Below are 26,099 nucleotides of genomic sequence, written 5' to 3'. Positions count from 1 at the left end.
GGAAAGTGAGTAAAAGAGAAAGAAAAATGGTGTGTGTTCTGGAGTCGGAAGACACTTTCTTTAGTAGACCTGAGTTGGATCCATCTGACACAGATTTCTTCAAGGCTGCCCAAAGTTCAGGGTGAAACAAAGAACCCCCCCTTACCAAGAAGCAGCATCCATCCTCCCACACCTTCTCCATCAGGGTCCTGGGAAGAGGATACTGACCTTATCCTGGTGGGCATAGCCTGCTCTTCTCTGCACCCTACTGGGTGTATGTTCATAGATGTAAGACTTCATATTTGTACATTTAGAACTTGAGAAGGTGGGCCATCAGTTTCTATGTTAATATTGTCTGTATACCTCCTCATTTCAATGTGGATTGATTCCCCCAAACACATGCAAGAGTTTAGTTTTGGTTTCCAAGGTGTCTTAGTGTTTCCATTGCCGTAAAGAGACACTATGACCAAGGCAACTCTTATCAAGAACAACATTTAATTGGGTCTGGCTTACAGGTTCAGAGGCTCACTCCATTATCATCAAGGCAGGAAAGACGGCAACATCCAGACACATATGGTTCTGGCGGAACTGGAAGTTCTGCATCTTTTTCAGAAGGAAACAAGGACAAGACTGGCTTCCAGGCAGCTAGAAAAAGGGTCTTAAAGCCCACACCCACAGTGACACACTTCCTCCAAGTCCATACCTACTCCACAATGCCACATCTCCTAATAGTGCCATTCCCTGGGCCAAGCACATTCAAACCACCACATTATACTTTCTGGTCCCCATAGGCTTTTTCAAACATGAATCTATGGGGGCCATGCCTAAACATAGCACAATGCAAAATGCACTTAGTACAACTTCAAAATCCCTATAGTCTATATATAGCAAGCAGTCTCAACAATGTTAAAAGTCCAATGTTTAAAGTCTCTTCTGAGATTCATCCAACCACTTAACTGTAATTACCTATAAAATCAAAATAAAAAAGCAGATCACATACTTCTAATATTATAGGATATGCATTACCATTCCAAAATGTCATGGTGAGAAAATACTGGACCACAGCAAGAATTAAAACCTAGCTGGACAAAGTCCAAACTCTGCATCTCCATGTCTGATGGCAAAGGGCCCTTCAGATCTCCAACTCCTTGACTACAACAAACCTCTTTCTCCTGGGCTGGTTCCACCCCCCTGATAGCACTTTTTCTCAGCAGGTATCTGGCATCTAAACGTTTTGCTGTTAGCCGTTCTCCAGTTCTTCCACAGAGGGACCTATGGCCTTTTACAAGGGTAACTGTACACAGGGGAGAAGGAACTAATCAGACTTTCTGGGGTCTGTTGGATACTTGTTCTGAACTGATCCTGATTCTGGGAGATCCTAAGAAACATTGTGGTGCTCCAGTTAATGTAGGGGCTTATGAAGGCCAGGTGATGATGTTTCAGCTGACATCTGACTCACAGTAGGTCCAGTAGGTCCTCGAATTCATCCTGTGGTCATTTCCCCAGCTCCAGAATGTATAATTGGGATAGGTATACTTAGAAGATTGCTAAATTCTCACATTGGTTCCCTGACCTGTGGAGTGAGGGTTATAGAAGCCTTTAGAGTTGCCTCTGCCAAAGAAAATACTGAATCAAAACCAGTATTGGATTCCTGGAGAAATTGCAGAAATCACTGCCACTATCAAGGACTTGAAAGATGCAGGGGTGGTGGCTCCCACCACATCTCCCTTTAACTCTCCTGTCTGGCCAGTGCAGAAGACAGATGGATCATGGAGAATGACAGGTGACTATGGAAAACTAAATCAGGTAGTAACTCTGATTGCAGCTGCTGGACCAGGTGCAGCTTCCTTACTTAAGCAAATTAACACATCTCCTGGCACCTTGATCTAGCAAATGTCTTCTTCTCAGTACCTGTCCATAAAGACCACCAGAAGTAATTTGCTTTCAGTTGGCAAGGCCAGCAGTATACCTTTACAGTTTTGCCTCAAGGATATATTAACTCTCCTGCCCTGAGCCATACTTAGTTTGAAGTGACCTTGATCAACTGTCACTTCCACATAATAACACATTAGTACTCTGTATTGATGACATTATGCTGACTGGACCAAGTGAGCCGGAGGTGGCAACCACTTTGGATACACTGGTGACACATAGGTATATCAGAGGTTGGGAAATTAATCCAACCAAAATTCAAGAACTTTCTGCATCGGTGAAATCAATAGGGGGACCAGTGGTGTGCGACATGCAGAAATATACCCTCTAAGGCGAAAGATAATTTATTGCACTTTATTGGATATGTGGTGGGGGAGGTGCACGTTTGCTCTGCTACAGGGCTCAGGCAGCTGCGGGCAGGAGGGGAAGACAGAGTGGGGGAGGCAGAACTCTGAGGAGTTAATCCATGCCATCACCTGGTGGGTGTCGGGTTGTGGGAAGTGGAAGAGACACCACTTCCGGGTGGGGAAGCATGGTCTGAGTCATGGGACAGACATTGGGAGCTCGCTCAGGCCTCCCCCGCCCCTGGCCTGTGAGAAGACTGGGGCCTGCTGGTTCCCAGACTCCTGGAAACCCAGGTGCTACTGGATACCATAAAAGAGCTGAGAATGTAGTGGGGACCCCGCGGGCAGGATCTAGCCGGAGGCCAAGAGGAAACGTGGGGAGCTCTGGCTGGTTCCACGTGGGTCCTTGGCTCGACAGCAGTTGGCTGCATGCTTGGTCTGATGGCAGCCATGACTAGGAATGCAGAGAGGATTTCTTCGGAAGATTAGTCAGCAGCTCTGTGGGTGAAGACCTTCTCTAACTGCTCCTTCGGTGGGTCCTGATGGAAAGAGGCAGTCCATGGGTTTAAGATGTTTAATTGTCATGGCAGAAAGTGGACCAGTAAAACCATACCCCAACTTCTCAGGGTGGGTCTGAGATTAAATACCTTTTGCAGGGAGGAGTGTCTGGGAAGAAAAGCTTATAGGCTAAGCCCTCCGGGCCTTCATTAAAATGAAGATCTGTCTTGAGCCTATGTGACCTGTGCTCACATCTTTACCTGTGGAGGAGGGGCTTGGGGTGTTGCCCTACGTGACTGAGGCCACAAATCCATGGAGGTTTGTGGCTTGTGATGGCAGCCTGGTTACCCAGGAGTTTTAGGGAAGCACGTACTGTCCCTTAGGGTCACTGGTGCTTCAACCTCTCTCGACCGGGGCCCAGGGTGCCTTTCACAGCCCACAGCCCCACAGCACTGTAACTTGGTGTCCTATTGTGAAACATTCAGTTTCCGCTATGACCCAAGAGCTGTTTTTCAGCAGGAGAATAGTCGTCTGTAGATGGTGGTAGAGATTTGAGCCAAAATCCAAAGGACTCTTCTGTGATTTACCTACAGGGGCCTGCCAAAGGCTCAAACAGTATGTCTATCTGACACAGACGCCTCAAGTAACTTCAGGTCTGCTGGAGCATGTGGTCCAAGTGGTAGAGCAGCCTGCATAGCAGCCTGAACCTGTTGACGAGCCTTCTCCTATTCCAGGCCCCACACAAGGCTAGCAGCTTTGTGAGACACTTGGTAAATATGCCTGAGAAACTCGCTCAAGTGAGCAATGTGCTATCTCCAGAATCCATGTAGACCCACTACGCTTTGTCTTTCTCTCTTGATAGTGAAAGGGACCAGGCACTGTGGGGCTGTGAAAGGCATCATGGGCTGAGTGTTGTTGGACCCATCAAGTCATAAAGGAGGAGCAGCAGTCAATTATCAAATGGAAGTAATCTATATAAAATCAGGCCTGAGCAGGTCCTGAAGGCACAAACAAGTTATATAAAGAAGTTGCCCAAATGCCTATGGTTTCTACTCCTGTTACAATGACATCTCCTGCCAAGCATGTACCTGTAGCCTCATGGGGTATTTCTCATCATCTGTTGACTAAAGAAGAGAAGAACAGGACTGGCTTGTTGATGGTTCTGCATGTTATACGGGCACCGCCCAGAGATGGACAGCTTCAGCATTGCAACCCCCTTTTCTGGGACAATCCTGAAAGATACTGGTGAAAGGAAATCTTCGCATTGGGCAAAATTCGGGTAGTACACATGGTATTACAGTTTGTTTGAAAGAAGAAGTGGACAGAAGTTCGATTGTTCACTGACTCATGGGCTGTAGCCAATGGATTGGCTGCATGGTCAGGGACCTGGAAAGATCATGACTGAAAAATTGGTGAGAAAGACATCTGGGGAAGAAGTACGTGGATAGATCTCTCCAAACAGGCAAAGGGTAAATGATCATCAAAAGGTGACTTCAGATGAGGAGTTCAATAATCAAGTGGATAAGATGACCTATTCTTTAAACAGTCAACATAGCCATCTGTCTTTGCTCAATGGCACATGAACAAAGTGCCCATGGTGGCCGAGATGGAGGTTATGCTTGGGCTCAATGACATGAACTTCCACTCACCAAGGCTGACTTGGCTATGGCTGATGCTGAATCCCACCAGATTTGCCAACAGCAAAGACCAACACTGAGCCCCAGATATGGCACCATTCCTCGAGGTGACCAGCAAGCAACCTTGTGGCAGGTTGACTACATTGGACCACTTCCTCTACGGAAAGGACAACATTTTCTTTTTTACTAGAGTGAATACTTATTCTGGTTAAGGATCTGCATTTCCTGCATGTAATGCTTCTTCTAAAACCACTCAAGTTCTCATATTAATGCAACTAACAAAATAGAAAATTAATTTCACTACAATTTAGTAGAGGGAACTTTGGGAAGATATTATATTACTACTCTGAGGATCTTTCTGCAGGGGCATGAGGAATTCCTGAGGCTGGGAGGGGTGGAGAGGCAAACACTGAAAGCACAGAAACTCACAGAGGGTAGGGATGCTAAGGATTCTTTCAACATCAATGCTGAGATGAGGAGAAGACTGAAGATCCTAGACTCTGATGGATGAAGATGCAGAGGAGTAGCTGCAAAGAAGAGAACCTTTCTGTGGTCTTTGTTAATCAATAACATAATATAGATCAAGAGTAAAATGAAGTTTGTATGTCCCCGCAGGCCCTAGCCAGGACTTCCTTCATGCTGTGGTCTGTCTGAGGCTGAGCCTCTCATGGCAGAAAGGATATATTGGGATCTAGAAAGAGATACGTGCTGCAGCAGATATATGGCTACCTACAAAGGCTTCATCGCCCACAGGCCAATAAACTGTGTAAACTGTTGGGCTTCAGCCATTAACCATCTGCTCCCAGTCCTCCAGATTTCCCTGGCTTCAGGACAGCAGGAAAGGAGTTCACTATCATAAGAGACAAGATGTATGTGCCAGAATTATTTAATAAAGAAGACAAGGGTCCCTGGTGAAGCAGGCAACACTTTCCATTGTGATTCTGCGGTGAAATTTCTCTCCATACATGCTGTATTTGTGCATGTTTCCCAGCGAACTTTGTGTTATTGTTCAAGAGTCACCACAGAGAAACAATTACCCTGAAAGAAATCGTTTCCAAAAGAAATGCAGTAAGTATTCTGAACACAGAAGCTAAGAATGGCCAGAGAGCATCTCCCAGGGGCACTGAGGAGGAAGTCATAGCAGAAGCTTGGAATATGTGTTGAAGAGAATTAGTGGGAATAAAATCCCCTAGAACTTGAGACTGGGAACTGGGGACCCTGAACAACCCACCCACACATATGGCTCTAATAGGGATCTTGTCTAGGACAAGAATTTCTGTTAATAGAATTCCCACTCCTACTGACATTTACAGGCTGAATCCAACATTTTAACAGTGCAAAGATGCAAACAGGTCTGATTTGAAGATGTGGAAAGCAACCTACTAGACAAAGCAATCACATAGGTAAGGCCAGAGTCAAGGCAATGGAGAACAGCCTTCCAGATGCAGAGCATATCAGGAGGACAGGCTAGAGCACAAGAGGACATCACAGAACAGCAGCACAGTATCACTCGGCTGTAGGAAGTCTGTTGTGGAGAGAAAATTTATCTGTAGAATAATAACCACCAATGCCCGACAGAACCAAGTAAAGACACAAGCTGGTCAGGTCATGATCATAACAATTTCAGGGATGTCTCTAGGTATGCAGCTTGTGACATGACAGCCCACATGACCCTTTCTGTCATACCGAGTTGACTCGAAGTAGAGTTTCCTTCCATGGGGCTCCTCAGTGTGAGGCCCATCAATGGTCTCCATTCCTCCTCTCAATCCTGCCCACACCTAGAATACCACTCTCACTGGGTGTCACTGAGTGGGTCCTGTGACCACTGGAGGGGCTCAGGTTCCTCTCTATCTCTCATCTCTATGTACAGCAGGACCTGACTCATCAGCAGAGCTGATGTTTGGGCATCTGTGCTATATTATCACACCCACTCTGCTTACAGGAAACCTACGCCACCCCAGGTGGACCCTGAGACCACTCTGTGACTCCCAGAAAAGAACATGGAGTTACAAACTCACCAGAATACTTACATTGCTCATATATGTATATCATATATAATATATTGTATATAATATTTATATTAAATATATATTTTATATATTTTGTATGATGTATATAATATATCATATATAATTTAATACAATTCCCTTTAGGGATTGAGGATCACCTTCAGTGCATGCCAATTCAATCTGTGTTTAATTCTTGAAAGCATTGTGTGTGATGACATCTTATTTTCTCATGATTAGTATTCAAGATTTAATATATTTACATTAGTATCCTTTCAGTTTTACAGAGTACTTTTTATTTATCAAAGTTGAATTTGCAAATAAACCACCCTCATCATAAATCATTAAAATCAAATCATTTCAAATTTCTTACTTGAGGAATCCCAAAAGGGGACAGATTTAATTTATATTTTACATAGAGTTACTTCAGCTCACTTCCAAGTAACTGTACAAAGGTCAATGGCTATAGGTGAAGGCTGCCTTCTACAGAAGTGTCATAAGGTGGGGGCTGGGGCTCTGACCTATGGGTTTGTAGAGGATCCTGGTTTTGAATTCAGGAGAATTGTTCTCTAGCTTCTTGAGAAAACTCACTCCAAGAAGTGCGACATTTCTGCCGATGGCCTCACTGCTCCAGATGAAGCAGTATAAAACTGTCAAGCCTGGTTCTCGTGTGCACTTAGAGACTTTCATTCCTTTTCAAGTGCTCAGCTCACTGTGAAAGGGAGGGATCGCAATTGCTGGATTTCTTTGCCTCCTGGACACCATCTGGTCCATTTTCTCGAGGAAAGCTCTAACCATCTAGGACCAACAGGCTTAGGTCGACAGGGACATAAGATGTCAAGCTGCATTCTACCAAGATTGATGGATAGGCATGAGGTTGAAAGGACATGTCCTGAGAAGTCAGACTGAGTCCCACAAAGGAAGGCTGCTGGGTGAAGAAGGGATGATCCTCAGGAACAAGTATGATGCCTTTACCGGTTTCTCAAACCCAACTATTCATCTGTGTTTACATGTTTGTGTTTATCTTATGCCGATTCTAATGTTTTCTTTTACTTTCCTGTTGAAAATAATTTAATTATTGTGTTTCAAAGTATATGTCTAGAAAAAGCCTATTTTTATATCATGACTATATAAAGTCATATATACATATACTAATGGAATTTACTGCTTTAAGCATTTTTGAGAGTGCAGTTTGATGTCACTTACAAGGCATTTACCTTGCTGTACAATCATTACCACTTTGCATCACCAGGACATTTTTATCCCTCCCCCCCTCAGACCTCTGTGTTCATTAAGCATCAAGCCCCTGTTGGCTCTGCTTCCTGCCCTAGCATTCACCATTCTGAATTCTGTCTCTGCATTTGGCTATCCCTGATCTCTGGTACACGTCCTAAGTTGTTCACTGAAACATTGAGTATATTATGGGATGCTCACAAAGCCTTAGCTAGGATAGGTACGGAGACTGAGCAGCAGATCAACTTTCCACGGTGACCTCTTGCTACAATTCCTGAGGCATAAGTGTGAAAAGTTAGGTGTTCAGTGTGTGGCCCTGGGATATTTAACTGTGGCTTCTCAGCTGATGAGCTCCTTATCATTTTCTTGTTTCTGATTCATTCATTAGCAATTGGTTCCTCTTGTCATTTCATAAACAGAAATATGAAAGTAACATAATTAATATTACTAGTTATTCAATAAACTCAGTAGGTCATATATATATATATATATAGTAATAAAGATGATGAGGTCATGAATTTGAGAGAGAGTGAGGGGAATGAGAGAAGAAAGGAAAGAGGTGGAAATGGTATAAATGCAGTATTCATACAAACAGTTTTTAATTAAATTTTAAAATTATATTGGAGTAAATTGACTCTTTTGCAAAGTGACTTTATTTCATCATATGAAAGACAGCGTGGTTGTTAAAAGGTATTATACTTACTTATGATTTTATTTCTACTGTTTGTCACAGTACTGGGGATTGAACCCAGGTACCACGCTTGCTAGGAAAGCACCCTACAGAGTTCAACTGTATTCCTTGCCCAGAACATATGGAATTTAAAGATGTTAAAACATAGGGGAAACGTGTGTAAGTCCTGAAATGTTTGGACATTAACACAAGAGGCATGGAAGCTTGGTTCAGGCTTTTCAAAAGATTTTCAAGTCTTCAACACATCCTCTTTCTCCACAGGTAAGATGAGCTCAAAGGCGGGATGCTACAGAGACCTGAAGGTCCTGGTGAATGCATCCTTCTGCAACCCCAAGACACAACCTGTCCCAGGGCTGGTGCCCTGCAAAGTGGCAGCTTGTCCTCCCAGGTAAGAAGTCTCAGGGTTCACAGAACCCTTGAGTCTAGAGAACAAGAGTCAGTCATTGTCAGCCCTGGTTCATCGTAGCAAAGAGGCTAACAGATGAACAGCCTGAATGAAGGGCCAGGACAAAAGTCTTTGGGGCAAGAAATAGCCTGAAAAGTCTTTCACCTGTAAAGGGGGTTCTTCTGATAACGTCCTATTGTTTTAATGAGCATGTGCCATTGTGATAGTGATGGATTCTCCCAAAGCCTGTGGTGTCAGTCACGGCTGCTTACTGTTTACTTAGTGAGAAACAGGTATTGGAAGTGCCACACCCAAGGCCCACCCAGCTCGTAAGCTCTTTGGAACCTATGGTTATACTCATGTTCACAGGTGAGCCAAGTTGTCTGTCATCTCCATTTCTGCCTTCGAGACTCCCACTCCTCTGTTCTCTGAGATGTGGGGTTGGGCAAGTTCCTGAGAAACATGTAAGACCTCATCCTGAGGCTTCACTATCTTTGTCCTTATGGGGATGGGTCACAATGGGAAGTGAAAAATCTCTTGAGATGATGAAATTCTATCTTCATGAGCCAAAGGCACGCAATCCAAAACTATCTTTATGTAAAGATCCACAGAGTATGGCAATAAAGGGTGAGGCTTCTGGCCCTCCCTCCACTCTCCTTAGAGCTCCAAGTGAACCTGGCCTCCTTCTCAGCATAGCAATGGAGACACACACAACACCTAAGAATTTTAGAGTTGCCTCTGTCAAGGTCAGGGCCTTCTCCAGAAAATGATATCCTCTCAGGAGTGATGCCCTCTGAGCACTACTACCTTTCTAGGCCGGCAGCCCTGCTTCAGCCATGGTTCCTTGACATCACAGCCCACAGATGCTGGTCAGAAATTACACTGGATTTAGTAAACCTTTCATTACCAAGGTCTCTTGGATGCCCTCCTAGGATTTGTACCACAGTGGTGGTCCTGGCATCCATGGGAACTGGGGACAATATATTTTAATAGCACTGGCTTTACATCTTGCCTGTGTAGCCCAGAGGTTTGGTAAAATCGACCTGAGTGTCTTGTGGGCTGAGCCAGACGGAAAGAGCACATCATGCCGTGGACTTGTTGTGGGCCTGCACTTGTCTTCAAGAACAGCCATGTCAAGCCCAGAATGTTAAGAAGTTAACCCGGCGGACAGACGAGAAGCAGAAACAGGCCACCACTGACTACAGAAGAAAAGAAGGCTGCCATCAAAGGGAAAGAGGGATAAGAGGCACAACAGGTCACCAGGGACATGAAATGAAGCCAGGACAGGTGTCAGTCGGTGATCTCAGTGGTAGCTGATGCAGGAAGGAGTCCAGCATGAGCCAAGCTCAGCTGCCACCTGGCCAGAGCAGACAGGTATATGAGAGACTGGAGGATGGAGGGGCAAGTGCATAGGAAATCCCTCAATGTGAGACACTGCTTGAACCTCCGGAAGTACACCTCTGCTTGCTCATTGTCCTCATGGATGCCATGTTCCTGTCTCCTGGAGAGGGTGGACATCTATCCTTTGTGAGGAAGAGGGTGGAGAGCTGCCTTCTGGAAGTCCTGCTCTGCTCCGGCAGACGTATCAGAGGAACTAGTATCATAAAGTATCATCTCCTTGATCTTGAGTTAGGGTTTTCGGAAAGAGTTCAGAGGAACCTGGCTAGTTCCAAAAAGACAAAAGCCTTGTCATGTGCTGTGGTAGCCCTTTCCCTGTGGACAGCTGTCTCTGCACCTGAGTTCTAATTGACACCACCAGCCGACAGGAGGGTTCCTGTAATCACATGGGACCACTGACGTGTATTAGTGCCTTGCTGATGACTCACAACTGGCTCACTTACAGAGAGTAGGGCTGACTCTCCTTACCATGTCTCTGCTGTCTTTGTCTTTCTGATAACCACAGTCAAAGACACCTCTGCATTTCATGTTTTTGGTATAATGTATGCCACTCACTCTGATAGCTCTTAGGAAAGTTCCATCAAGTGCCAATGTCTAATGAACAAAGAGCCATATTCACTGACCAAAGGGTCAGTCTAGGGACAGGGGTTGAGGTGTGATCTGTTGTATCCAACAGCACATAGAATACACTTGATTGTGGGGTCCCCAGTTTCCTGAGGACTTCTTATCTACCTCCTTGATACAGTTTAGATTTTAGAACAGTTAGATTATCTTCTAATAATAGATCATTATGTGAGAGAAAGCATTCTGAGACAAAACAAAATTCTTACTGCTGACTTCAAACCACTAACTGACAGGAGGGTTTTAGTTCCTGTAATCATATGGGACGCCTGACTTGTATTAGTAGCACCTTGCTGATTACTTACAACTGGATCACTGACAGAGAGTAGTGCTGCTTCTCCTCACCGTGTGTCTGTCTGTCTGATATCCACAGTCAAAGGGTTAGGCAGTTCATCAGAAGGAAGTGGCTCCTGATCCGGTGCTGAGTTTGTTCTTCATCTCCGTCAAGCTGTGGGAGTCCATAGGTTTCTAGTTAGCTGAGCAGCAAGAGACTCTTGCTACAAGGAGCTCCTACAGAGAGGGGCTATGAATCCTGAACTATGGCTGGGCTGGAGAACTGACCACACAGCAGCAGGTGGCATGGCACACCCCACAAAAGTGCAGCTGGGAGAAAGACCTGTTCCACCTACCTTCTGATTGGATAGCACCCAGATCAAAATGGAGCCACCCCTATAAGATAAGGTGGGGCTTGAGACAATCCATGTTAAACTCATGGCTTTTGGTCATCTTATCTGCAGATAAAGAAGCATTCTTATCAATAGTTTTTTGTTTCTATTACAAGAATTAGGAAGGGCAAAGCAGAAAAGGCGAACTTGAACCACACTGGTCCCTACAGAGTCTGTTCATCTAATCACTGCACTTCACAGCTGAGTTGCAGACAATAGACTTTCCTGAAGATGATTTGTTTTTCTATGAATTGTAAAGGTGACATATTCCTCTTGTCCGGGTGTGTTGAGTTTGAACACAAAATGTCCCTCCTAGAGTCGTGAATTTAAAGGCTTGGCTAACCAGTGGTAGTTCCTTAGGAGAAGGTCCTAGAGCCTTGAAGAAGTTCAGCTTAGCGTCAGTATGGGTGACTCTGAGGGTTTATGGCCTTGTCCCACTGCCTATTCTCTCTCTCCTGTGTTGGGTAAGCATGAGGTTGGCCAGCTTCCTGTTCCTGTCACCACACCATGCTTCCCACATTGTAAGCATTCTCTCTTTGGAACCACATAGTAATGTATAGCCTTCCTCTCTTAAGTTACTTTCAGACACGAGGTTTTACCACGGCACTAGAAATGTCACGGATATACCAGTATCGTGGTGTCTTTCTATTCTGGGAGATTACACAGCAATCCTGTGAATACTTGTCCAGCAGTTCAAGGTGTACACGTGACCTCTTTACATCCTTAGTGTTCAGTGGCCTTGTTCTGAGGCTACAAACCACCCATCGTTCCCGTTAGTGCTCCTGATGAGCCTCTCTCTAATGCAGAGTGTAAGATCTGATGGTTTGTGTTCAGCTTTCAGAAGGGTTCTTAAGCACATTGATTGGGACTTCAAAAATATCTTCAATCACTCCATCTGTAACTTGGGTGATAAACAAGACAGATCCTAATGCTGAGAGCATAGGCCTCTGGGTCAGGTCAGCATCTAGACCCTCCTGTGTAGGATCTGGGTTCATGGTGAACTCACTCAGATGGGATCCTTCAGAGTCATCTGTCTCTGCCAAGTGTAGGGAGTGGGATTGTAGAACTGGGCAGAGTGGGAGTCTGTCTGGATATATGTGTACAGACTCCAGCCAGTTTAAGCACCATGGCTTAGGTAAAAGATACCAGCTAAGCTTCCTGGGCTGGAGTGAGGCAGCCAACACTGCTCTGGACTCTTCTTGTTCATTGTCTCTGCTCTTGGTCCAACCAGGCAGGCCAAATCCCTGACCCACATCCCCTACTCATACCTCGCCTTAATGTAAGTCAGGTGCTGTGTCACTTGCTTTCAAACAGCAGCTATAAATTGTGTGATGCATTGCCTTGTTCACCAGTGTATCTAAATGTAAAACCTCAAGTGTTAATTCCTGAACTGTTCTTTTCTTAGCACAAGTACAGATAGCCCACCTTCCCGGAAGATGAACTGAGGCTGGGTGAAAATAGCTTCCAGGTGGCGATGAACTCTCTCAGAGTTCTACAAGTACAGAATTTACATTCTGATAGATATTTAAAATGGACAAACTTCAAGTCTTTCTCGGGAAATCTATGAATGAGGTCACACCTGTACTTGCTATTCATCCTCATGACCTCTTACCAAGTCCTTAGCAGAATTTCTCTTTTTGCAACCGAGGTACGTAGTTCTGATGAGTGGGCTTGATTGCACACAGCATAAATGAAATGCAAGAGTGAGCAAGCTAGTTGTATTAGTTCACTTATGGACAGAGCAAGAGAGGATAGTATTTGTCTCTTTCCTACCTCTTATCTCTCATACTCATGAGTCTGACAAAGACTAGCCACCCAGTAGTATGTTGGTTACCAAGGCTAGGCATAGAGATGACCATGAAGACGATACCTAAAAGACAGTTTGGCTCACATGATGCCAACCAGCTATCTTATGTCTTACCTCTGACTTCAGCAGGTGTCTTCCTGAGGCTGAGACACACAGCACAGCCTGCCTCTGCTGCTGCCTACCCTGAGTGACTGATGTCGAACCAGGAGTCCACTACTTTTACTAGGCTCCAGTCCCTGTGGATGACATGACATAATTGGTCCTGCTCAAATCCCCACAGTTATTTCAGCATTGACTTCAGGAACACTTGGAGATAGTGTTAGAATGTCTCCTTATTTTGCTTTGGTTTGGTTTTGTGTGTCTGTTTCCCTTGGCCCAGAAGCTGTTCCTGGGGTATCAGGTTAAGGGTTTCTTTTGTGTTACCACAGAGGAAATCCTGGATGAGCGAGGATGTTGGGGTACAGCTCTATTCAAAAGCTTTCTTTACTCGTGTGAGAAATAAGTATGCCCACACACAGTATGCTGGATTTTAGCTATACTAGATTACATTATGGTGGCCTTTAGATATTGCAATGGGCTGGAAGGAGGACTTCCAGAGATAGAGGTACCACACAGCCCTGCTAGGATGGAGTTCCTCCAAGAAAACAAGGCTAGTGGAGCAGCCACCATCCTGCAGTAGTTTCACGCTAAAGGAGATTCCCTCCCCACCACTGTCCCATGGGAAAAGCACCTAACATCTTTGTTTACAGAGAAATCAAATGCCCACACTTCTCTGCACTCACTAATTTTTACCTAGCTGGGCAGCTAAAACCTAGAGCTTCTGGTTCAGGTAATAGCAGCCCTACATAAATGTATGGTCTGGCAGGGAGACAGACACCACAGCGAGAAGAACAGTGCCTTCCTGCCCCAACCCCAGTGGAGCAATGCTGGTTCACATCAGCACAGCACACCTGATGGGACTGAGCAAAGAGAAGCAGGTTTGGATGTCACTGATGAGAGACAGATGGCAAACATGGCTCAGCAGAGTGCACCAGAGCCAGGCAGACTTGACTTGTATGCTAAATACATCACCAAACACTGACAGAGAGACCATGCTGGGGCAGAAAGGATGGAGAACTCTTGGGATATGGATGTAACATTTCACACCTAGAAATCTGCCTCTGCAGGTTCCTCCCTACTTGATACTGTGGGGTTTAAGTTTGCTTTTCTTTTTTAACTTTACTGTGTTATCTATGTAATCTTATTTATTTAATAGACTTTTCTGGCAGTTTTAGACTCATGTAAGTTGAAAACAGACAGAGATTTACTATATATACCCTACCTATCAACAGTATCCCCACTATGACCCTTAACACTGCCAGTGTATGATGTGAGATGGATTAACATGTGTGTGTATGTGTGTGTATGTGTGTACATGTGTGTCCATGTGTGTGTGTGTGTGTGTGTGTACTACACTCTCTTGGAGATTTAAAAATATTTCTGCTTCTCAGGAAACTTAAGACATTTCTCAGGTTAACCATATATATAAATCTTTCATCATATTTTCCTTGTGCTAGTGTCCAGGTCTCAGTGTGACGAACTCCAGAATTCTCATACTCAATATAACCATCACCTGCTAATCCAACCTATGATATGTGTCTTAAATATTTTCTAAGAATATAAAAAAGCCATAGACATGAATAAATATATAGATTAGAACTATGTTCACATAGACGATCAATACATTTCTAGACATATAATTAGATGAATGATAGATGAAAGATGTATGGTAGATCATAGACAGATTTTTAGAGAAACAGACAATTCAGAGAATATTTTTATATTATATATAAAAATATAAAAATATAAATATTCAGAGAATATTTTATAGATATACAGATAGATACAAGTAGAAACTAATAGATAAATGGCAGGCAGGAAGGCAGAGGATAGATACCTACATACAACATTCATACATGACACCCAAAGAGGCAACTGTACCACCACCCTGTGTCTGTTTTCACAAGATCCCTGCATGGAATGTTAGCCGGAAGCTTTAATGAGGATCGGGAGGTGGGAAGGAGAGGATCAAACTCTGTAGGATGTCAGGCACAGCTGGTGCCCTTGCTTTATTCTCTAAGCCTGGAGTTATTTAAAGCTGTCTCCTAAGCTAATAGATGTTTCCTGAGGAAGATTTTCTCTTTCAAGCATTCTTACAGTAGAATCAGAAGAGTTAAAGTTCTTTCCTAGGGGGACTTGAGGGCCTTCAGTACCTAGGAAATGGAGGTTTTTAGTCGTCGGGCTGTGTTCTGCAGAAAGGCTGTTTGCGTGATCTTTGGAGGAAGCTCCTAAGGGTGCCTATTTAAATCCTTTATGCCTCTGTTTCTGTCTGCCCTGTGTCTCAAAGCATCACACCATTTCTTAATATTTCCTCATAAATGTACTTCAAAATGGCTTTAAAATTGCCCTGTGTCAGTGGGGTTATAGTTTCGCTGTGAATTGTCCTCTCATTGAGCAGGGACCACTCTTGGTTCAAAGACTGCTTTCCTTCTCGCAGCCTGTTTCATGTGGGATGAATAACTGATCAGCCTCATGTCTTCTGCCTTTGCTCCTGCTTCTGCACTCCAGTTCTCTTTATTTTTAAATAGCTGTGCATCTTCCTTCAGGGAATTTGGGTTTCATCAAGTGGAGGATATCTGTTTCTATAGTAATTTCATCTGCCCTTGTGACCTGTGGCTACTAGTAAGGTCCCTCTGTGTCTGTCTGCTGTGCCTTCCATCCACTGGGTGGGTTTTTGATTGGTTTGCCTTCCATCCACTGGGTGGGTTTTTGATTGGTTTGGTTTGGTTTGGATTGGTTTGGTACCTCACCTTTCCTGCCACATCTTAAAACCATGGTCAGAATTTTTTTTCTTTTACTTTTTATGGTGAACCTAGTTGTGAGAATATCCACACCCCACTGTCCAGCTCTGACTGACAACACTTGGTTTTTATATAAAACAAGAAACTACAAAGTTCAGGGATTTTTTTTTTTCTTTATTTTTTTTTTTGTTATTGAAGATGCCTTCTTTTTAAAAAAATTATTTTATTGTTTATTCTCTGTATTTACATTTCAGATGTTATCTCCTTCCCAACCCTCATTCCCCTCCCCCTCCACTTGCCTCCTTGAAGGTGCTCCCTTTCCCAATCACCCTCTCCACCCCAGTGCCTTGGAGTTCCCCTACACTGGGAAAAAGCACCTTCACTGGACCAAAGGCCTCTCCTTTCATTTATGCCAGACAATGCTATCCTCTGCTACATATGTGACTGGAGCCATGGGTCTCTCCATGTGTGCTCAATGGTTGGTGTTTTAGTCCATGGGAGTTATGGAGGGTTTTGTTGGTTGATAATGTTCTTCCCATGGGGTTGCAGACTCTTTCAGCTCCTTCAGTCCTTTCTCTAGCACCTTCATTGGGGTCCCCATGTTCAGTCCCATGGTTAGCTGCAAGCATCCTCCTCTGTATCAGTAAGGCTCTGGCAGAGCCTCTGAGGAGGCATCCATATCTGGTCCCTGGCAGTAAGAACTACTTGGCATCAACAGTAGTGCTTGGGTTTAGTGGCTGCATATGGGATGGATCCCCAGGTGAGGCAGTCTCTGGATGATCTTTTTTTTTTTTCAATTCCTGCTCCTCTATTTGTCCCTTTATTTCCTCCCGTGAGTGTTTTGTTCTTCCTTCTGAGAAGGACTGAGGCATCCACCTTCTGGCCTTCTTTCTTTTTGAGCTTCATAAGTTCTGTGGATAGCTTCTTGGTTATTCAGAGCTTTCTGGGGCTAGTATCTGCTCACGTTTTCCTTAGCAAGCTGATCTCCCTGAGGGCACTATGGAATAGTATTCCCATTAGGATGTGCTTGTTGTACCTGTGTCCTCTGATGCAGAGGATTGGGACTGAAATTTGGAAAGGGCATGGGCTGATTTCATACAGTGGGTCAGGAGGCTGGGGAACTGAGTCTGAGAATCAGCATGTCCAATCAACTTCTTCGGTTTCTCTCTGAAAACTCATTGAATTTAAGGTCATTTGTGGTTTCTCGGTCACCACAACTCTAACATGGAACTTGAGAAGGAGCCTGACTAGAGCCTGCTGGGTTAAGTCCTTGAAGTATTCCCACTGGCCTCATTCCCAGACCTCAGGGACTGAGCAGCGCTCCAGGCTCCCACAGTCCAGATGCACTAGACAGAGAGCACTCGGAGTATACTTAAGACCCTGGAGAAGATCCCGTCTACATGTTTATACAGGTATGAGCATCTAAGGAACCACAAGGTAGAATATCAGAAAATTCTGCACCGGAGGGAGTGACACCATCAGACCACCATGCTTACATATTTGTGGTAAAGGGAAGATGCTCAGTAGGAAAGCAACCTCTCCTCAGATGGGCCCCATGCAGCTGCCTCCAAATCTGCATCTATATGGTCACAGCTATGGCTGTAAGAGCTGTGGTAGGGAAGCCTCTGCTTCTCAAAGGGATCACTAACCTAAGCCTTTTATCACCAGGCCCTTCGGTAGGACACTTGCCTGTCCCAGGCCAGGTGACTGCATCCCTTAGAGAGAGTGACTTCACAGAGAGCAGTGTGTCTGGTCACCTTTTATTAAAAACAAAATGATTCCATGTCACCCTGTTAGCCATGTATGCTAGGTTACACAGCACAATCCCAGGGCAGCTTAGATAATGTGTTTGTTAGCAGATTCATTTTCTAAACAACTGGGGTGGCATGTCTCCGTTATCAGCTAGAAACATGGCATGTCCTAGGACAGGAAAGCTCCCCAGGGAACAAAGTGTGAAGATGTGAAGTTGTCCCACTTATGTAGGATGCAAGTTTGTGCCTGTGTAGCTCAGTTTTTGTCTAAATATTATAAGGAGGATATTCCCTGGCCAGTGAATAAGATACCATTGGAGCCCATGGCCTGTAGGTGTGGCCATGAACAGGAGGAAGAAAGGCCTCATCCTTTTGGGAAACATCAAAGGCACTGTCTAAAGAAACACAAAAGACCCGGTGTTTCCATTTCTTGACTCAGTAGACCTGAGAACTGTTCAAGTACTCAGTTACATTTCTCTATATGAAGTACATATTTGTAAGAGCTACTCACAGGTGGTTTTTTCCTGTGCTGACTTACCTTGACGGTCCCCAGGGTATTCTTCCAGCACAGATGTAAGACACTTTTTTTGTAGGCCTTTCTGGTATTTCTCATTCACTGAATTGCTTTCTACTCTTGAGAAATGTATTAATATACCTGGTTCTCTATAACTTTCCTAGTTCATTCTTCCTCCCTTTCCTCTCATTTATAGAATTTTAACATTTATAACATTGAGAGTCTCAGTATTCATGCAGACTCTTGACACTGTGGCTACTTTATTGCTTTATACCAGTGTGTGACAGGAACTCACTCACACGCCAAAGCCATACAGTGTTTGTGTCTCTATAATTATTATTATTATTATTATTTTGCTTTAAAATAATTCATGTCAGTTGATCATACTTTTAACACCCTTCTGAGAGTTTTCCAAAAACATACTTCTAAGCAATGCAGTAGGAAACATACTTCTCTCTCCATGTGTGTGTGTGAAGTTGATAATGGACTGGGTTCACCGAGTTCCGTACACCACATGGGGTATGCTCAGGGTAAGGGCTAAGGAGCAGAGGTCCAGGTAGGGTGAAATGGAGGATAATATCTCAATGAGAACAGCAGCTCGTGGTTCAGCAGTTCCTGCTGTAGACCAGCTCCTGTTTCTCTAAATAGTGCATGAAGTGGGTGTTGGAATGAACTCTAGTCTACAGATGATACAGATGTGGATGTTGAAGATTTTTCAAAAGTCTTTGTGGTGGTTTGAATACGCTTGGCCAAGGGAGAGGCATTATTAGGAGGTGTGGTCTTGTCAGAGTGGGTATGGCCTTGTCGGAGTGGGTGTGGCCTTGTTGGAGTGGGTGTGGCCTTGTTGGAGTGGGTGTGGCCTTGTTGGAGTGGGTGTGGCCTTCTCGGAATAGATGTATCACTGTGGGTGAAGGTTTTAAGACCCTCATCCTAGCTGCCTGGAAGCCAGTCTTCTCCTAGTGGTCCTCAGATGAAAATGAAGAACTCTCAGCTCCTCCTGTATCATACCATGCCTCTGAATGCTGCCATGCCCCCACCTTGATAATGGACTGAACCTCTGAACCTCTAAGCCAGCCTCAATTAAATGTCCTTATAAGAGTTGCCTTGGTCATGGTGTCTGTTCACAACAACAACATTCTAACTTAGATGCCTTCCAAGAAAGAGGAGCAAAGATTTGAATCCAGATAGCCTGACCCAGGGTCACTTTTCTCTCCCACAGTTGGCTGCCTCTGTGGTCAGAATCCAGAAAGTGAGAAACTCTATAACCATGGTGAAGAACAAGGGCAGGCTTTGACTAGCATAACCCCGTGGGCCAATGGTTATGACATGATGGATTTATGCATCCACGGGAAAAACTGGTTGGTTTGCCCCAACACAAGTTCGCTGTGGTGAGCCTTAAAAGGAAACTTTGAGAGATGGCACGATGGTCCAACACAGAACAGCTTCGTGTCTGTGCCCAGGAGATGGCCACTGTGAATTTGTGAGACTGCGTGTTTCCTTCAACCTGTGCGTCTCACAAAAGTGGTGGGTGATAAATAGCCATCTCTGGAGAATGTATCCTGTGGGCAGTCAGTGTGAGCCATGCTAATGAGTGACAGGCTGCAGTAGCTTCCAGGGGGCAGACCATCCTCAGAGGAGCTCTGCTGATCCTTCCCACAGACGCAGAGGTCTCTCTCTCTATGCTGTCCAGTCAGTCTCTCCACCATCATTTTCCGGGAACTCAGACATCATCTGAGGCCCCCAAACCCTCTCTGCCACATGTTGTCACGCTCGAATCATAGATCCTGTCCTTCGAGCTGTCGCTGCCTTGCTGAATGTTTTCTCTCATGCTGTCAGCTTATAGTCCACCTTAATTAACACCAATAATTAACACCGATAATCCCCGGTGTGCCTCTCCTTACCGTAGGATTTCTCAATGTCTATCAGGTTAGAAATTTTGCCTGGCCCGTGGGCGAGGGACTCTGGCTCCACAGTGGGGGACAGTAGACACTCAGCTAAGCAAAGTGAAGGCATTAGAAGGCATGAAGCCCCACAGCTGGGACAAGAGGCTCTGCTTGGGAGTGGGACAGTGGCCAGGATCCTGTGTCAGTCCAGGGTGATTCGCAGGAAGCAGGAGCCGAGATCGGCCACTGATTATTGATTGGGGTTGTGTATGAATAGAGAATGTCTGCAGAGTATGTCACAAGCCATCAAGGTAAGGTCTGTGTACCCACTGTTTTTTTAAAACTGATAAACTTACAGGCTACCAGGATGGCCTGTTCATGAAGGGCTCAACCCTTCTGGTGCCTAAGGATCCACCTACAAGCTCAGAGCTCCTGGTTTCAGTTTGAGTTTTGGAACGAAGGGTGGACTCCCCCTTCTTGTCTTGCTACAAATTCGCTTCAGATTACCTCTATTTTTCTCTGTATTTTACTTTTCCCCCAGCCACACCTAACTTGACAGCAGCCCCACTTAATGACTGGTCTTTACTGAGTCATCCCAAGACTCAACTTCGCTTTCTTAGAAACAAGCCTCCTTTTTCATGCTCATGTTTCACAAAGCCATGCCAAGCCTAATTACATTACATAGTCCCAGTGACAAGCTCAGCTGGCATAAACAGGTTTTAAAGGCTGACGCTGCAGGGTGGATGGAACCCAAAAGGCATCAGTGGCAGAAAAAGGCTGTGGACATCCAAGGGTATGCTTGGCACCTCTCAGATGGTGCTTCAGTGGCAGACAAGGCCAGAAAGCTCCCTCAGGAGGTGAGGAGTTCCAAGGAGTGGATGCTTGGCTGGGTGTGAGTGCACACCAGCTTCTAGAGCAGCTGATGTGAGCTCACAAGCAGGGAGGAGACCACCCAGACCACATGGCTGATGTCTCAGGAAGAAGGCCGCAGACGCACGGAAGCACCAGGACAGAATCCCATCTGAGTCGTTCTCTACTGAGAGGGGAACGTGAGAGAACTCAGTGGGAGCTCGGCAGTGGGAAGACGCTCATGTGCTTTATTGGCAGAATGCTATAGGCACAGTCTGGGCAACCTAGACTCGTCCTCACCTGTGAGGTCCCCCATTGCCTCAGCTTGACTTGTCCAAGCACAGGGTAAACTACCTTTGCCCTCCATAGACGAGAATTTCCTCACTTCCTAAGGTGAATTAACTGGGAGGCTTGGAGGAATAAACTATTGGAGACAATCTCTACTAACTTCCTGGGTGGCTTTGCTAGCTCCTAAAGCACATGAGGTGGTGGCTAGAGTCCTGCAGAAAACCCTAAGCAAAGGACCTTGCTTGCATCCCCAAGTGCCCAAGGAGCAGCTTCCTCCTCTGCAGGAGGCCAGATGGAACCTTTGACATGTGAACTTTGGGAGCCCTGCTGTTTCCAACGGAACAAGGGCAAGTGTGGGCCTCTGTGCTGCCTGGGAACAGAACCTGGACTAAGAACTATTCTCGCTCCTGTCTCATCTCACTCACTGGCTGCCTGACTTCTTAGGCTAAACTTTGTCCGAGACAAGGCTGGTCAACGGGAGTCGCATCTGATGCACTACCAGGCTCAAAGGCACACCCTTTGCCTCCCATTCCTGGTGGAGCTACACAAACGACAGGTTCTCCGGGAGCCATGGCTCTACCTTCATTCAGTAGCTGTTTGGTAACTCTGAGAGGCATCTTGGGAAGTTTCCTGGTACAGCCCGGTGCCCACAGGGAGAAATCACTCAGATGAATGCTTTCATTGGAACTGGGCCAAACTGAGACCATTCAGAGCACGGAGGTCAGCTTGTTGCCTGTGTGCCTCCTAGAAGTCTCCTTTCCTTGTCTTTACCTCTGTAGGTAAAGCTTCATGGTCTTACTGATAGTTTGCAAGATAATACGCAATGGCAGGCAATACCAGAAGGAAATCTGGTAGAAATAGTATTTTGGCCTCTGATAAGTGAACCTTTACAGGCCACCCGCTCCTTGCAGTCTATAAAACTAATGCCACAGTGACTCCTTTGGAACAAACTTTTGACGTCTGGCTCCACAGCTTCGGCAGAGAGATCCCATGTCTTGACATGAGAACAATCCTGGGTCTGTGTCTGGCTCATTACACATCTCTCCTTCAACCCTACAAAGGAAAAAGAAGTGGTCCAAACCTTTGAGGCTAAAGAAAGTAAAGGAATTGTAAAGTGCCGGTCCTTGCGGTTCTGGAGAGGGGCTGGCACCAGCCCTTGCCCTGTGCCAGCCTGTTGTCAGGGGTGGGCTTTCCATTCTGACCTAGATAGCAGGGCAAAACACTGACTGCATGGAGTTCTAGAAAGATGCACCACAGGAGGCAAGGAATGTCCTGGCCCTCTGCTCAGCATATGCCTGCCATCTAGGTAAACTACCTTTGGTGAAGAAGGCAGGAGACAGTACAACAGCCATATTGCACCATGATTTTCGAGCCTTCCCTGCTTGCTACATGTTAGAAGGACCTGGAGATTCTGTGTGTGTTGTTCAAGAGATTAGCACATGCCTAAAGACTGGGAGAGTCTACCAAGCCTACGGACCTGGCTCCACAGCGCCCGTGTGTGCATCTGGTTACCTGGCAGGCCCACAGATCAGCAGATGATGACAGAATGCCCTTTGGCAGAGACTAATTCCTAAATTCTCATCACCTGATAAGAAACGAGATCTACAGGTCATTGGGGATCTGTCTCCTCCAGCACTCTTCCTTCATCGACCCCAGCTGAGGAATAGCCTGCTATGCTCAAAATTAACTTAATTTTTTCCTCCCCGTGGAAAGGCAACTCCCTCAAAGGGTCTGCATCTACTGCTGGATGTGAATTGTTACATTTAAAACATTTCACTTAGAAAGGGTAGTGGATCCCAAATGACTTGCAACACGTGAAGATGGCGCTTCGTGTGGCTTCAGAGCTTGGCTGGCACCCAGTCTTTCCTACCACAGGGGCAGCTGAAAGCACATGGTTCCTACATCCTGAGCATGCATGTGCACTGGGTGGAGGTGTCAGGGCTCACAAATGTAAAGAAGGTGTTTCGGTGAGGGACCTGAGTGTGGTGACAGATGCTGTTGTCTGTGAAAGACGGGCTACAGACTCAGGGATGCGAAAGGCTCACCCGGTACCTGATGGCGAATGCTTGGGCTGTTCTGTGTCCCCACCTGTCAGATGAGGTCTAGTTATGTGAACCTAACTCTCCTCACAGCTTCCTACAAATGAGCTGTGACTTAGATTTGCGTGGTCATTATTCCCTATGTTTACTGTACCCAAAAGCATCCACCGAGGCTTAACCTAGAAAATGGAACAGAACGCTGGACCGGGAAGCTCCAACAGAACCAATAGACGATAGAATGAAGCTGTATGTTGTTTTTAATCTTTAAGGGCAGGAGGGGTGTATTTAACTGAGAAACATGGAATACGTGGTGTGTCCGTCAGTGCTCTTCTTCTGTAACAAATGGGGGGGGCGAATGAGCAGAAAAAGGAGGAGGAGTTAATTTTGGCTCACAGTTTCGGAGGTTTCGGTAGCAGGTTTCCCTGTTATGTGGGCTTGTGGGGAACTATCACGTCATAGCAGGAATGAGAAAATGAGAATGCTGTTGTCCCATGATGGCCTGAAAGTAGATAAGAGACCGGAAGAGCTGGAGTCCCAGCATCCCTTTCAAGGGCGTGCTCCAGTGACCTAATTTCCTATCCTTAGCCCCACCTCTTAACATTCCCTGCCTGTGGCAAAGGCACCAGGGGCTGGTGCCAAATCTGCAACACCCTGGTCTTTGGAGGACATTCCATATGCAAACCTTAGTAGCTGTTGGTCAGTACGGATACTTAGTGTAGAAAAAATGATCCCAGAAAATACAACATATAGGCTAAGAGAAATCAGCAATCTCTCTATAGCTTATAGCAGTGGTGAGATCAACACACAGAGGCCCAGCAAGGGAGTCCACACAGTGAAGGTTGGATATACCATTCCCTGCCTTGGAACTCTGACTGGCTGAGGAAAGGTAGCTTTCTTGTTTCCACTGGTAAAGACAGGCAAATTAAACAAAACAGTCACTGCTGGTCCCCAGTCAGCTTTGCTCAGGGAACCCTTCCTTGGTCAGCAAAGGAGCAAGAAGGATTGCAGCTCAGTCCTCAGCTGGAATGAAAGCAATTCCCCTGAGCCGCCCCTGTGAAGCAAAGCAGACACTTGGCACTTGCAGACACAATCCGCATGATCTCTGTGCAGAAGGCTTTTCTTAACGACCTGCAGTTATGGGAGAAGGGCAGAGAACAGATCAACCCGGTTGGAGTGGCTTATGATGGTGGAGACAGGAGACTTAGGGAGGAGGTGTGGAAAGCCTGTGAGCAGCCAAGATGTCTTTCACAGCCCCAGTGTGGACACCAATTACCATTTATAAGGCTGCAGGGCTGAGAGTGAACATTAGAAATGGGAAAACATAAAAACAACATGAAAGCACACAGAGGTGGCCAAAGAGCAGCCAAGAAGATTCAAACACAGAGCCTTTACACCACAGCAGCAGACAGCAGTCCCTGGCCAGAAGGATATGCCATTTGTTTGTTTAGCATGTAATAAAAAGCACTCATCTTGCTGATACCGAGAATCTGATATGTTCCCACAGTTTATGTGGGATCAGTTCCTCCTGGACCCCTTGTGTATTTCCTTTTTTATGTGTTTCAAAATTTACTTTACTGGCCTTTTACAATCTGCTTCACAGCGTAATGGAATCTTTTCAGGAATGAAGCAGTACACAGCTCCTCCAGGCAAATCTGAATCCAAGCCGTCTGATACAGCTGAGGTTGAAGACATCATGGAGTTAGATGTGGCTATCAGCAGCTCACTGTGGTACCTCCCTTTCTCTTCCAGGAAGTTTCCCTGTCTCTTCCAGGAAATGTCATCAGCTTCTTCTCCTTTCAGATTTACCACCTTAGCCTTAGGACTGCCAAAAGAATTACAAACTCAACCAAGGAGACGACTTAATAGGCAAAAGCCCCCAGTGCGGCACGTATCCTCTTGATCACTAGAGGACTGGCTGAGCATCACGGCCATGAAGCCCTTCCACACACAGCTGTGCAGACATGATCAGTCAGGCTACTCTCTGACCTAGCAGGGCACCACTGGGCTGAACTTGGACCCATTCCCATTATATTTTCTCCAGCCAGCACATCCACCGACAAGAATGCTTTTACAATGGGAGAGGGGATCCACAGTGTGGTGTTGGGAGAAAAACCCTGTGAGGAGACTGAAATGATGGGGTGTGTCCCAACATCCTATCAAAAGGACCGGCCATGGCCTGGATGGCTGAAGGAGAGATCAAATCAAATCTGAATTATCCGACAGCTAAGAGAGACAGAGACATGTGCTCAAACCCTGTAATCAAAAAAAAAAAAAAAAAAAAAAAAAAACCCAAACAGACAGACAGACAGACAAAAACAAGTTGTAGGAGGTAAGAAATTAAGGAAGCAGCTCCTGTCATTGACTGAAAATAAGGCAGGTCTTCGAGAGCTCCATATATTCATACAATACATTGGGATCATATTTACTCCCACAACCCATCCAACTCCTCCATATTTCACCCCCCATGAACATGTTAAATCCCATCATGTTTCAGATATGTTAGAACGGTCCTGTGGCACCCTCACATGTTAGAGAGCAGAATGGTACTGTGGCTGTGCGTTTTGTAAATTTGAATCTTCAAGGAATGCACATAGAAATAACTGAAATCTGCACACAGGTTTTATATTGAAATAGCTATGTTCTATTTGCATACAAGTACAATTTGTACATGAGTGTTACATGATTTAAGGTCAGGTGTTGATGGATGAACTGCCGAACATGAGTTTGTATAAGCAGGAA

General features: G+C 45.4%; 1 protein-coding gene across 1 annotated transcript in view; it reads left to right on the top strand.

Moving 5' to 3' along the window:
- The window catches only part of ADAMTS16 (ADAM metallopeptidase with thrombospondin type 1 motif 16), a gene marked incomplete at both ends in the record, with an annotated part of 114,564 nt that overhangs the window by 78,009 nt on the left and 10,456 nt on the right, over positions 1 to 26,099 (top strand). The window contains one exon of the mRNA XM_080933764.1: positions 8,582 to 8,708. Within this exon, the coding sequence (XP_080789890.1) occupies positions 8,582 to 8,708 (127 nt within the window). The remainder of the gene's footprint in view (positions 1 to 8,581; positions 8,709 to 26,099) is intronic.

The sequence above is a fragment of the Micromys minutus genome, assembly GCF_963924665.1.
Source record: "Micromys minutus genome assembly, chromosome: 20".
Taxonomy (NCBI): Eukaryota; Metazoa; Chordata; class Mammalia; order Rodentia; family Muridae; genus Micromys; species Micromys minutus.
Note: the sequence above shows the minus strand (reverse complement) of the source record. Positions and strands in the feature narration are given on the sequence as shown.